This window comes from Heptranchias perlo, chromosome 26, assembly GCF_035084215.1.
Source record: "Heptranchias perlo isolate sHepPer1 chromosome 26, sHepPer1.hap1, whole genome shotgun sequence".
Lineage (NCBI taxonomy): Eukaryota > Metazoa > Chordata > Chondrichthyes > Hexanchiformes > Hexanchidae > Heptranchias > Heptranchias perlo.
Genome location: NC_090350.1, coordinates 44,507,979 through 44,523,042, shown reverse-complemented (window position 1 = coordinate 44,523,042; position 15,064 = coordinate 44,507,979). Strand labels below are relative to the sequence as shown.

Below are 15,064 nucleotides of genomic sequence, written 5' to 3'. Positions count from 1 at the left end.
AGGGATTGAGTGGATGATTCAGTGAGCCAGCACAGGTACAGTACACTGAATGGCTCTTCCTGAGCTGTAAAATGCATGATTCTATGATCCCATTAGCCGTGAGTCACCTCCAGACTTGACTTCTCCAATGTACTACTGACCAACCTCCCACTCTCCGTCTCGACTCTCCCCCAGGGATACACTGTACAACAAGGTAAAACTTAAGGATCAGGTTAGTAAAATGGTGGGTGCAGTGATTCATGGGAGGTAAATTTAACTGACAAACCGAAGGTGATTTTGTGATTTTTTGATTTTTAGATCAGAATTTGTAGAATACGGAAATCTCGAGTTAATGGAGAAAATTCAATGAAACTGATTGTCCATAAATGTTTCAGAACTGGTGTGTCTCTGTTGGATGGATGAGGGGGTTAATATTTGTATCAGTCGGAGGTGTTGTTGTTGGGGGGCATGTACAGGAGAGAGTGGATTGAATTCCATCTTACTTTGTATTTGGTATTTAACATCTGGGAAGGGAATTCATTTTGCAACTTTCAACCAGAGCTCACAGAAGGTCTGTCCCAAATTACTGTTGTCTTTGGAGATTTTCCTATCTAAAATATAGATTTTCTCTTTCAGGCCCAGAGAAATGACAGCATCGAACCTCAATCAAAAGGTAAAGTCTGTCCACAACCCCAAGGTAGGGGGGCGAGGGCACGGTGGGGTGGGGTGGGGGATAGTCCAGTGGGGTGGGGGGAGTGAGGCGATATCCCGGGCTCGGTGGTGAGGTGGGGGTGGCGCAATGGGGAGATATCCCAGGCACTGTGGTGATGGTGGGGAGGGGGGGAATGGAGAGATATCCCAGGCATGGTTCGGAGGAAGTGGGAGGAGAGTGGGGAGATATCCCGGTCACAGTTTGGGGGGGTGGGAAGTGTGGAGATTAACCTGGGCACAATTTGGTGGGGGGCACTGGGGAGATATCCTGGGCACAATTTGGCAGGGAGCAATAGGGAGATATCCTGGGCACGGTTTGTGGGGGGGCACTGGGGAGATATCCTGGGCACAATTTGGCAGGGAGCAATAGGGAGATATCCTGGGCACGGTTTGTGGGGGGGCACTGGGGAGATATCCTGGGCACAATTTGGTGGGGGGCAGTGGGGAGATATTCCAGGCACAGTTTGGCGGGGTCCCTGGGTAGATATCCTGGGCAAAATTTGGTGGGGAGCAATAGGGAGATATCCTGGGCATGGTTTGGGGGGGTGGGGGAGAGTGGGGAGATAGCCCTGGCATGGTGGTGGTGGTGGTGGGGTGTGGGTGCAGTGGGGAGATATCCCGGGCACGGTGTTGGGCGGAGGGGGTGCGTGGGTGGAGGAGAGTGGAGTACGATTCAGGGGGGTGGGAAGTGGGGAGATATCCTAGCCACAGTTTGGAGGGGAGAGTGGGGAGATACCCCGGGCATGGTTTGAAGGAGGGGGGCGGGGAGGAGATTGGGGAGATATCCCGGGCATGTTGGTGGGAGGGAGGTGACGTCCAGGGCAGGGCCAACTTTGAAATTTTCTCAGTTTTCAGACTGTGTCCTCAGACTGACACCTGTGCAAATCCTCATAGTCAGTGAGATGACAGCTTCAGGTGTCAGGCGTGCAGTGTTTCACCTCCCCTTACAGGGGATGCAAAGTAAAGGTCTTAACACACACTCTGGTCGCCTGGAGGTTGTAATTTAGTTTCCAGCAGTTTCTCTCACCCAGTTCTCCAATCCCTGAAGCTGATACAGAGACATATTTACTTTGTGATCAGTTCAATTATATTTTAACATGTTGATTTATTTGTCACCTCTGGTTTGTGCTTCAGTTGCCCTGGACGGTGACCTGTTGAAGACTGAGGGGACCAGCCTATCGGTGCCAGTTATTGCAGTGCAGGTACAGAGCATGACACAGCTCCCGACTCTTTCTCTTCCACATGTCATACAAACTGAACTATTTATCACCTACTCATTGCATGGATTAGCTTAGTACTGGCCTGGATAAATTGGATTGGAGAGTGACAGACTCACCAATGCCATTTTTACAGCAGGGAGGGGGGAAGAGGGAGGTTGAAATAGTCCTAGCGATATTGAGGAGATAATGGAAACATTCCCGGTAATATAGATGGGGGAGGGGGGATCCAGTGATGTTGACGGGGATTCATTATCACTGGTCATGGGGTCGGTGCCTGTGAGGTTGGAGTCCAGTGCCACCAAGTCTGGGATTTGGTTCCAACAAGTCTGTGACACTGTGTCGACATTGTTGGAGGTGCTGAGTTGCATTGAGATGCTGCTGATATTGAGCCTTGGTGCCTGGGATACTGGGCTCAGAGCCGTTAAGGTTGAGACTGGGTGCTGGGTTTGAGGTGCTAGTGCAGATCAGGTTTGTTGCTGGTCAGGTTCATGCCCTGATTAGTTATTTTCTTGCCAACTGCAGAGTGATGATGAGAATGATGGTGACACTTGTTCCCAGTACAGCAGTGAGTCCAGCACGGCAACAAAGGATGTGGATGTTAACAACTCGTTGTCCAGTTTCCAATCCCCTGCTGTGAGTACTGGAATGTGCTGAGTTCTAAATCCCCTGCTGGGTGTGCACTGGGATGTGTTGGTTTCCCCTGCTATGTGCCCTAGGATGTACTTGGTTCCAATCCCTGCTCTGTGTACAGGGATGTACTTGGTTCCAATCCCTGCTCTGTGTACAGGGATGTACTTGGTTCCAATCCCTGCTCTGTGTACAGGGATGTACTTGGTTCCAATCCCTGCTCTGTATACAGGGATGTACTTGGTTCCAATCCCTGCTCTGTGTACAGGGATGTACTTGGTTCCAATCCCTGCTCTGTGTACAGGGATGTACTTGGTTCCAATCCCTGCTCTGTGTACAGGGATGTACTTGGTTCCAATCCCTGCTCTGTGTACAGGGATGTACTTGGTTCCAATCCCTGCTCTGTGTACAGGGATGTACTTGGTTCCAATCCCTGCGGTGTGCCCTAGGATTTGCTATTTGTTTAAATGCTACATTTTAGACAACAGACAAAATAACCAAAGATATTGCAAGAATGAATGCAGAGATGTTTCTGCTGTTCATCGAATCATAGAATAATACAGCACGATGGCGGCCATTCAGCCCATCGTGTCTGTGCCTGCTCTTTGAGAGAGCTATCCTATTAGTCTCACTCCACTGCTCTTTCCCTTTACCTTTGAGCTTTATTTTTGACAAGTATTTGTCCAGTTCCCTTTTGAAAGTTATTATTGAATCTGCTTCCACCACCCTTTCAGGCAGTGCATTCCAGATCATAACAACTCGCTGCATAATAAAATTTCTTCTCATCTCACCTCTGGCTCTTTTTTTGCCAATTACTTTAAATCTGTGTCCTCTGGTTACTGACCCTTCTGCCAGTGGAAACAGTTTCCCCTTATTTACTCTATCAAAACCCTTCATGATTTTGAACACCTCTATTAAATCTCCCTTTAACCTTCTCTGCTTGAAGGAGGACAACCCAATTTTTCCAGTCTCTCCACATAACTGAAGTCCCTCATCCTGGGTACCATTCTAGTAAATCTCCTCTGCACCCTTTCCAAGGCCTTGACATCCTTCCTAATGTGTGGTGCTCAGAATTGGCCACAATACTCCAGCTGGGGCCGAACCAGTGATTTATAAAGGTTTAGCATAATTTCCTTGCTTGTGCACTCAATGCCTCTATTAATAAAGTCCAGGATCATGTGTGCTTTTTTAACAGCCCTCTCTTCTTGTCCTGTCACCTTCAAAGATTTGTGTACATACACCCACCCTGTCTCTCTGTTCCTGCATCCCTTTTAAAATTGTACCATTTAGTTTATATTGCCTCTTCTCATTCATTTCCACCAAAATCAAGATCAAGTGGATCCCTTGAAGAGTATAGAGATTGCCGGAGTAGACTTAAGAGAGAAATCAGGAGGGCAAAAAGGGGACATGAGATTGTTTTGGCAGATAAGGCAAAGGAGAATCCAAAGAGCTTCTACAAATACATAAAGGGCAAAAGAGTAACTAGGGAGAGAGTAGGGCCTCTTAAGGATCAACAAGGTCATCTATGTGCGGAACCACGAGAGATGGGTGAGATCCTGAATGAATATTTCACATCGGTATTTACGGTTGAGAAAGGCATGGATGTTAGGGAACTTGGGGAAATAAATAGTGATGTCTTGAGGAGTGTACATATTACAGAGAGGGAGGTGCTGGAAGTCTTAACGCGCATCAAGGTAGATAAATCTCCGGGACCTGATGAAATGTATCCCAGGACGTTATGGGAGGTTAGGGAGGAAATTGCTGGTCCCCTAGCAGAGATATTTGAATCATCGACAGCTAGAGGTGAGGTGCCTGAAGATTGGAGGGTAGCAAATGTTGTGCCTTTGTTTAAGAAGGGCGGCAGGGAAAAGCCTGGGAACTACAGACCGGTGAGCCTGACATCTGTAGTGGGTAAGTTGTTAGAGGGTATTCTGAGGGACAGGATCTACAGGCATTTGGAGAGGCAGGGACTGATTAGGAACAGCATGGTTTTGTGAGAGGAAAATCATGTCTCACGAATTTGATTGAGTTTTTTGAAGGGGTAACCAAGAAGAAAAATGAGGGCTGTGCAGTAGACGTGGTCTACATGGACTTCAGCAAAGCCTTTGACAAGGTACCGCATGGTAGGTTGTTACATAAGGTTAAATCTCACGGGATCCAAGGTGAGGTAGCCAATTGGATACAAAATTGGCTTGACGACAGAAGACAGAGGGTGGTTGTAGAGGGTTGTTTTTCAAACTGGATGCCTGTGTCTAGCGGTGTGCCTCAGGGATCGGTGCTGGGTCCGCTGTTATTTGTTATTTATATTAATGATTTGGATGAGAATTTAGGAGGCATGGTTAGTAAGTTTGCAGATGACACCAAGATTGGTGGCATTGTGGACAGTGAAGAAGGTTATCTAGGATTGCAACAGGATCTTGATAAATTGGGCCAGTGGGCCGATGAATGGCAGATGGAGTTTAATTTAGATAAATGTGAGGTGATGCATTTTGGTAGATCGAATCGGGCCAGGACCTACTCCGTTAATGGTCGGGCGTTGGGGAGAGTTATAGAACAAAGAGATCTAGGAGTTCAGGTTCATAGCTCCTTGAAAGTGGAGTCACAGGTGGATAGGGTGGTGAAGAAGGCATTCGGCATGCTTGGTTTCATTGGTCAGAACATTGAATGCAGGAGTTGGGATGTCTTGCTGAAGTTGTACCAGACATTAGTAAGGCCACACTTGGAATACTGTGTACAGTTCTGGTCACCCTATTATAGAAAGGATATTATTAAACTAGAAAGAGTGCAGAAAAGATTTACTAGGATGCTACCGGGACTTGATGGTTTGACTTATAGGGAGAGGTTAGATAGACTGGGACTTTTTTCCCTGGAGAGTAGGAGGTTTCGGGGTGACCTTATAGAAGTCTATAAAATAATGAGGGACATTGATAAGGTAGATAGTCAAAATCTTTTCCCAAAGGTAGGGGAGTCTATAACGAGGGGACATAGATTTAAGGTGAGAGGGGAGAGATACAAAAGGGTCCAGAAGGGCAATTTTTTCACTCAAAGGGTGGTGAGTGTCTGGAACGAGCTGCCAGAGGCAGTAGTAGAGGCGGATACAATTTTGTCTTTTAAAAAGCATTTGGACAGTTACATGGGTAAGATGGGTATAGAGGGATATGGGCCAAGTGCAGGCAATTGGGACTAGCTTAGTGGTATAAACTGGGCAACATGGACATGTTGGGCCGAAGGGCCTGTTTCCATGTTGTAACTTCTATGATTCTATAAAATGCATCACTTTAGGACACCTTTTTCTGTGACATAGAGAGCAGTGCTGTGTTTTGTTAGGTGTGACCCTCTGTATAATGTCCACCAGCCTCACACAAACTAGCAGTTGGGCAGAGAATTGGTGGGGAGCAGGAGGATCTCTCCGAGCTTGTGCTACAATCAGTCTCGCTGTTATTTGACTGACCTTAGTCTGCCTCCGTTGCAATCCTGATTTCTGTTACCTGAGCAAAGCTGACTATCCTGCCAGTTCTTCTTTAACTTTAGAAGGTTCACATTTGGAGTCGGTGAGCAGAAGAGTTGTTCTGACTCTATACGCTCAAGGACAGCATAAGAAAGCTTGGAACTAGAAGAGGCCATTCTGCCCATGAAACTGGATACTGCCACAGTCCGTGCCATAGGCTGTCTCAATCATGGACTCTCCTCTCTTCCTATCTCCATGTGAATCAAACAGATCTCTCTATAATCCTCAATCCCTTTCTCGTCAGGTATTGATCCTTTTTCAAGGTATCGAGAAGCGTAAATGAGCAGTATTTGCACAGTTGCACTGCCTGTTGGTGCTGCAGTAACTCGGGTACAAATCTGCACGAGATTCACTTCTCACCAGATCTCATCAGACACAATTTCATACCAAGGTTGTCATCATTCTTGGGATAATATTTGCAAAGCCCAATCTGAAGGTAAAGAAGAAAGAACGTGCATTTATGTTGTCTTTCACATCCTTAGCACCTCCTAAAGGGCTTTGCAGCCAATAAATTATTTTTGAAGTGTGGTCACTGTTGTAATGTAGGCAAATGTGACAACCAATGTGTTCACAGCAAGATTCCAGAAACAGCAAATGAAATGAATAACCATATAATCTGTTTTAGTGATGTTAGTTGAGGGATGAATGTTGGGCAGAACACCGGGGTCAACTCTTTGAATAACTATGTCCACCTGAACAGGTAGATGGGGCCTTGGTTTAATGCCTCATCTAAAAAGAGGCACAGTGCAACATTCGGCCTAGATTATGGACTCGTGTCCTGAATTGGGGCTTCGACCCATGTTCTTCTGACTGAGGCGAGAGGGAAAAAATACTGAGCCAGGCTGACACTTACTGTAAGGAAACACGCTGTTCAATATCAGCTTTGGACTCAGAGCAGACCGATGACACACTTCAGACAAGAGGTGATTCGGTGCTCAGACTGCAACCAGCTTACCCCAACCCATGATCCTACCTGACCCCCGCTACCCGCCCATCACTTCCTCTCTGCTCCCTCCTTGGCCCCCCCCCCCCTCCGCTCCTTCCAACCCACACTGCTGTCTTCAAAATAGAAAACTTGTCCAAAGGTGGAGAGAGATTTGGATTTCCACAATGCAGCACTTTTGAACTGTCAGTTTCCTGCTCAATTCTCTCGAGGGGCCTGAGGCCTGCTGCAGACATTTTTATTCCCTCCCTCGGTAGATTTCCCAGTGCAGGTGGGAAAACTGCTGGGAACGTAACTAAAAGCTGCATAAGGCCGACCCCAGAAAGTTGCCCAGAGTGGATGGGTAGGTCGGTGGGTGGGTGGGTCAGTGGGAGCAAAGCCCACCTGGTCATTGTCACACCAACTTCAAATTGACTTTTTGCCTGTGGAGAATCAGGCTTTGCCTCTCACTGTGGCCTGAACATGATATTGTGTAAGACTGGGATATACTAACTATTTAGATCAGTAGAAAATTTGTAGATTCCCGGTTGGCGGTCAATGTGACCGTTCACAAAGCAGGGCTTCTGGGATCCGTTAGACATGTCACTCTCTCCTGTAGTCCCAACAAGCAATACTGCGTAGAGAGGAGAGTAGACACATCATAGAATCATAGAAAGTTACGGCACAGAAGGAGGCCATTCGGCCCATCGTGTCCGTGCCGGCTCAAAAAGGGCTATCCAGCTTAATCCCACTTTCCAGCACTTGGTCTATAGCCTTGTCGGTTACGGCACTTCAGGTGCACAGCCAAATACTTTTTAAATGAGTTGAGGGTTTCTGCCTCTACCACCCTCTCAGGCAGTGAGTTCCAGACCCCCACCACCCTCTGGGTGAAAAAAAGTCTCCTCAGCTCCTGCCTAATCCTTCTACCAATTACTTTACATCTATGCCCCCGGGTCACTCATCTATGACCCATCTGCTAAGGGAAATAGATCCTTCCTGTCCTTTCTATCTTGTCCCATACACCTCAATTAAATCTTCCCTCAGCCTCCTTTGTTCCAAAGAAAACAACCCCAGCCTGTCCAATCTTTTCTCATAGCTAAAATTCTCCAGCCCTGGCAACATTAACTAATATGGTATAGAGAGGAAAGTAGATACATCATTAATAAACTAGTGCTCTGAAGAGAGGGGAGCAGACACATTACTAACTAATGTGGGTAGAGAGGAGAGCAGACACATCACCTACTAACCAGAGCTGGGGAGAGCAGACATATCACAAAGTAATACTGTGTAGAGAGGAGACACATCACTAACTAATGCTTTGTAGAGAGAACAGACACATCACTAACTAGCTAGTGCTGTGTACAGGGAGAGCAGACACAACACTAACTAATACTGTGTAAAGGAGAGAGCAGACACGTTATGAACTAACCAGTGCTGTGGAGAGCAGACACATCACTAATGCTTTGTAGAGAGGAGATCAGGTACCTTGCTAACTAGAGCTGTGTACATAAGAACAGCAGAAATCTGAACAGGAATAGTCCATATGACCCCTTGAGCCTGCTCCGCCATTCAATAAGATCATGGCTGATCTTCAACCTCAACTCCACTTTCCCACCTGATCCCCATATTTCTTCATTCCCTTAGAGTCCAAAAATCTATCGATCTCAGCCTTGAATATACTCAGTGACTCAGCATCCAAAGCCCTCTGGGGTAGAGAATTCCAAAGATTCACAACCCTCTGAGTGAAGCAATCTTTTCCTCATCTCGGTCCTAAATGGCCGACCCCTTATCTTGAGACTATGACTGAGAGGATGATTCCCATGATTGGAGAGTCTAGAACGAGGGGGCATAGTCTCAGGATAAGGGGTTGGCCATTTAGGACTGAGATGAGGAGGCATTTCTTCGCTCAGAGGGTCATGACTATTTGGAATTCTCTACCCCAGAGATGCTGAATCATTGAATCTATTCAAGGCTGAGATGGATAGATTTTTGGACTCTTGGGGAATCAAGGGATATGGGGATTGGGCGGGAAAGTGGAGTTGAGGTAGAAGATCAGCCATGATCTTATCGAATGGCGGAGTAGGCTTGAGGGGCCGTATGGCCTACTTCTGCTCCTATTTGTTATGTTCTTATGACCCCTAGTTCTAGACTCTCCAGCCAGAGGAATCAGCAGCTGCCCTATCAAGCCCTCTAAGAATTTTATACGTTTCAATGAGATTCCCTCTCATTCTTCTAAACTCCAGAGAATATAGACCTATTCTCCATAATCACTTCTCATAGGACAACCCTCTCATCCCAGGAAACAATCTAGTGAATCTTCATTGCACCCCCTCTAAGGCAAGTATACCCTCCTTAGGTAAGGAGACCAAAACTATACACAGTTCTCCAGGTGTGGTCTCACTGGAGCCCTATATAGGAACATAGGAATATAGGAACAGGAGTAGGCCATTCAGCCCCTCGTGCCTGCTCCGCCATTTGATAAGATCATGGCTGGTCAGTGATCTAGCTCCATATTCCTGCCTTTGGCCCATATCCCTTAATACCTTTGGTTGCCAAAAAGCTATCTATCTCACATTTAAATTTAGCAATTGAGCTAGTATCAATTACCGTTTGCGGAAGAGAGTTCCAAACTTCTACCACCCTTTGTGTGTAGAAATGTTTTCTAATCTCGCTCCTGGAAGGTCTGGCTCTAATTTTTAGACTGTGCCCCCTACTCCTAGAATCCCCAACCAGCGGAAATAGTTTCTCTCTATCCACCCTATCTGTTCCCCTTAATATCTTATAAACTTCGATCAGATCACCCCTTAACCTTTGAAACTCTAGAGAATACAACCCCAATTTGTGTAATCTCTCCTCGTAACTTAACCCTTGAAGTCCGGGTATCATTCTAGTAAACCTACGCTGCACTCCCTCCAAGGCCAATATGTCCTTCCGATGGTGCGGTGCCCAGAACTGCTCACAGTGCTCCAGGTGCGGTCTAACCAGGATTTTGTATAGCTATATAATTGCAGCAAGACCTCCTCACTCTGATACTTCAATCCCCTTGCAATAAAGGCCAACATACCGTTTGCCTTCCGAATTGCTTGCTGTACCTGCATGTTAACGTTCCGTGATTCGTGTACAAGGACACCCAAATTCTCCCTTTAAAAAATATTCTGCTTTTCTATTCTTCCTACCAAAGTGAGTAATTTCACATTTCACATTTCACATTTCCCCACATTATACTTCATCTGTCACCTTCTCACCCACTCACTTAACCTGTCTATATCCCTTTGCTGAGGAAGATCAAACACATCACTAACTAATACTGTTTAGAGAGGAGAGCTGACACATCACTAACTAACTGGTGCTGTGTAGAGGGGAGAGCAGACAATCACTAATGTTATGTAGAGAGGAGAGCAGAAAAAGCACTAACTAGTGCTGTATAGAGGGGAGAGCAGGTACATCACTAACTAATGCTGTGTGTTCTGTCCTGTAGCTCAGTGGCAGTATGATGAGCTTGTACGGCGATGCTGATTTTGGGTGTGTCAATGTGAGAGGCAGTGTGACTTTCTCGCTGCATTATGATGAGCACAGTAGTGAGTTCCACATTCTTGTGCAACAATGTGATGATCTGGCTGGAGCCAAGAAACACCGTTCTGATCCGTAAGTTCAAAGAGTTTCATGAAAAGTGATTTTGACATGAATTTCTTGGAAGCCCAACTGTTAGCAGTGAGTTGGTGGTGTTAATTCCAGCTCATAGCAGGACGAGTCTTAACTATGTGTCAGATCAGAGATTGCCCAGTGGTTGTGGATGTTTCAGCATGTTTGGATCACTACAAGTGTGTGTGTATCCCTGAGGGGGTGTGTGTAACGTAGAAACAGGCCATTCGGCCCATCTGGTCCATGCTAGTGCTTGTGCTCCACACGATCCTTCTCTCTCCCGACTTTATCTAACCCTATCAACAATTCCTTCAATTCCTTTCTCCCTCATGTATTTATCTAGCTTCCACTTAAAGGCATCTATGCTAGTCATTTCAACTACTCCTTGTGGTAACATGTTCCACATTCTAACCACTCTCTGGGTAAATAAGTTTCTCCTGAATTCCCTGTTGGATTTATTTGTGACTATCTTATGAACCCTAGTTCTGGTCTCCCTGCAAGTGGAAACATCTTCTCTACGTCTACCCTATCAAACCTTTTCATAATCTTAAAGACCTCTATCAGGTCACCCCTCAGTCTTTTTTTTTCTAGAGAAAAGAGGCCTAGCCTGTTCAATCTTTCCTGATAGGTATAACCTCTCAGTTCTGGTATCATCCTAGTAAATCTTTTTTGCACCTTCTCCAATGCCTCTATATCCTTTTTATAATATGGAGACCAGAACTGTTCACAGTACTCCAAGTGTGGTCTAACCAAGGATCTGTACAAGTTTAATATAACTTACCTGCTTTTCAATTTTATCCCTCCAGAAGTGAACCCCACTGTTTGGTTTGCTTTTTTTAAAAAAAATGGCCTTATTAACCTGCATTGCTACTTTTAGTGATTTGTGTATCTGTACCCCCCCATCAAGGGGCGGAAAACACTGGTGGGAGTAGTTTATAGGCCCCTAATAGCTATACCGTTGGACAGAGTATTAATCATGAAATAATAGGAGCTTGTAACAAAGGTAATGCAGAAATCATGAGAGATTTTAATAGAAAATAGAAGCAGGAGTAGGCCATTCAGCCCTTCGAGCCTGCTCCGCCATTCAGTATGATCATGGCTGATCCTCTATCTCATTACCATATTCCCGCTCTCTCCCCATACCCCTTGATGCCTTTTGTGTCCAGAAATCTATCTAGCTCCTTCTTAAATATATTCAGTAACTTGGCCTCCACAGCCTTCTGTGGTAGAGAATTCCACAGGTTCACCAACCTCTGAGTGAAGAAATTTCTCCTCATCTCAGTCCTACCCTGTATCCTGAGACTGTGACCCCTCATTCTGGATCCCCAAGCCAGGGGAAACATCCTCCCTGCATCCAGTCTGTCTAGCCCTGTCAGAATTTTATATGTTTCAATGAGATCCCCTCTCATTCTTCTAAACTCAAGTGAATACAGGCCGAGTCGACCCAATCTCTCCTCATACGACAGTCCTGCCATCCCAGGAATCAGTCTGGTGAACCTTCACTGCACTTCCTCCGTGGCAAGTATATCCTTTCTTAGGTAAGGAGACCAAAACTGCACACAATACTCCAGGTGTGGTCTCACCAAGGCCCTGTATAACTGCAGTAAGACATCCTTGCTCCTGCACTCAAATCCTCTTGCAATGAAGGCCAACATACCATTTGCCTTCCTAACTGCTTGCTGCTCCTGCATGTTTGCTTTCAGTGATTGGTGTACAAGGACATCCAGGTCCCTTTGTACATCAACATTTCCCAATCTATCACCATTTAAATAATACTTTGCCTTTCTGTTTTTCCTTCCGAAGTGGATAACTTCACATTTATCCACATTATACTGCATCTGCCATGTATTTGCCCACTCACTCAACTTGTCTAAATCGCCTTGAAGCCTCTTTGCATCCTCCTCACAACTCACGATCCCACCTAGTTTTGTGTCGTCAGCAAACTTGGAAATATTACATTTGTTTCCCTCATCCAAATCATTGATATATATTGTGAATAGTTGGGGCCCAAGCACTGATCCCTGCGGTACCCCACTAGTCACTGCCTGCCACCCGGAAAAAGTCCTATTTATTCCTACACTCTGCTTCCTGTCTGTTAACCAATTTTGCACACTAACCTCTTATGTGGGACTTTATCAAAGGCCTTCTGATAATCCAAATAAGCCACATCCACTGGTTCTCCCAGTAATCTTCATATAGACTGGGCAAATCAAATTGGCAAAGGTAGTTTGGAGGACGAGTTCATGAAATGCATTCGAGACGGTTTACCAGAGCAATATGTCATGGAACCAACCAGGGAACAGGTTATTTTAGACCTTGTATTGTGAGTGAGGCAGGGTTAATTAGTAATCTCACAGTTAACGATCCTCTGGGGCAGAGTGATCATAATATGATATGAGGGTACGGGAGTATAGTGGTTATGTTATTGGACGAGTAATCCAGAGGCCCGGACTAATAATCTGGTGTCATGAGTTCAAATCCCGCCACGGCAGCTGGGGAATTTAAATTCAATTAAATAAAATCGGGAATTAAAATACTAGTATCCGTAATGGTGGCCATGAAACTACTGGATTGTTGTAAAAACCCATCTGGTTCACTAATGTCCTTCAGGGAAGGAAACCTGCCGTCCTTACCCGGTCTGGCCTATATGTGACTCCAGACCCACAGCAATGTGCTTGATTCTTAATCGCCCTCTGAAATCGCCCAACAAGCCACTCAGTTGTATAATCTCGCTTAAAAAAGGCATGATAAGAATAAAACCGGACAGACCACCCGGCATCAGACCACTAGGCACCGGACATGACAAAGGCAAACCAAGCCCAGTCGACCCTGCAAAGTCCTCCTCACTAACATCTGGGGACTTGTGCCAAAATTGGGAGAGCTGTCCCACAGACTAGTCAAGCAACAGCCTGACATAGCCATACTCACAGAATCTCCCCAACTCTTTACAATCTATATTAACGATTTGGAAGAGGGGACCAAGTGTAACATATCAAAGTTTGCAGATGATACAAAGATGGGAGGGAAAGTAGAGAGTGAGGAGGACATAAAAAACCTACAAGGGGATATAGACAGGCTGGGTGAGTGGGCGGAGATTTGGCAGATGCAATATAATATTGGAAAATGTGAGGTTATGCACTTTGGCAGGAAAAATCAGAGAGCAAGTTATTATCTCAATGGCGAGAAATTGGAAAGTACTGCAGTACAAAGGGATCTGGGGGCCCTAGTGCAAGAAAATCAAAAAGTTAGTATGCAGGTGCAGCAGGTGATCAAGAAGGCCAACGGAATGTTGGCTTTTATTGCTCGGGGGATAGAATATAAAAACAGGGAGGTATTGCTGCAGTTATATAAGGTATTGGTGAGACCGCACCTGGAATACTGCATACAGTTTTGGTGTCCATACTTAAGAAAAGACATACTTGCTCTCGAGGCAGTACAAAGAAGGTTCACTCGGTTAATCCCGGGGATGAGGGGGTGGACATATGAGGAGAGGTTGAGTAGATTGGGACTCTACTCATTGGAGTTCAGAAGAATGAGAGGCGATCTTATTGAAACATATAAGATTGTGAAGGGGCTTGATCGGGTGGATGCGGTGAGGATGTTCCCAAGGATGGGTGAAACTAGAACTAGGGGGCATAATCATAGAATAAGGGGCTGCTGTTTCAAAACTGAGATGAGGAGAAACTTCTTCACTCAGAGGGTAGTAGGTCTGTGGAATTTGCTGCCCCAGGAAGCTGTGGAAGCTACATCATTAAATAAATTTAAAACAGAAATAGACAGTTTCTTAGAAGTAATGGGAATTAGGGGTTACGGGGAGCGGGCAGGAAATTGGACATGAATTTAGATTTGAGGTTAGGATCAGATCAGCCATGATCTTATTGAATGGCGGAGCAGGCTCGAGGGGCCAATTGGCCTACTCCTGCTCCTATTTCTTATGTTCTTATGTTCTAATCACATCTTTCAGCCAACGTCCCAGACTCTTCTATCACCATCCCTGGGTATGTTCTGTCCCACCGGCAGGATAGACCCACCAGAGGTGGCGGTACAGTGATATACAGTCAGGAGGGAGTGGCCCTGTGAGTCCTCAACATTGAATCTGGACCCCATGAAATCTCACGGCATCAGGTCAAACATGGGCAAGGAAACCTCCTACTGATTACCACCGACCTCCCTCCCTCAGCTGATGAATCAGTCCTCCTCCATGTTGAACAGCACTTGGAGGAAGCACTGAGGGTAGCAAGGACACAGAATGTACTCTGGGTGGGGGACTTCAATGACAATCACCAAGAGTGGCTCGGTAGCACCACTACTGACCGAGCTGGCTGGGTCCTGAAGGACATAGCTGCCAGACTGGGCCTGCGGCAGGTGCTGAGCGAACCAACACGAGGGAAAAACTTACTTGACCTCGTCCTCACCAATCTACCTGCCGTAAATACATCTGTCCGTGACAGTATT

The 15,064-nt window shown here is 45.9% G+C and overlaps 1 protein-coding gene across 2 annotated transcripts in view; it reads left to right on the top strand.

The window, feature by feature from the left end:
- The window catches only part of LOC137342758 (synaptotagmin-like protein 1), a 156,029-nt gene that overhangs the window by 85,688 nt on the left and 55,277 nt on the right, over positions 1-15,064 (top strand). For both annotated transcript variants that reach the window (XM_068006936.1, XM_068006935.1), the window contains exons 6-9: positions 616-652; positions 1,825-1,892; positions 2,433-2,543; positions 10,446-10,612. In XM_068006936.1, the coding sequence (XP_067863037.1) occupies positions 616-652; positions 1,825-1,892; positions 2,433-2,543; positions 10,446-10,612 (383 nt within the window). The remainder of the gene's footprint in view (positions 1-615; positions 653-1,824; positions 1,893-2,432; positions 2,544-10,445; positions 10,613-15,064) is intronic.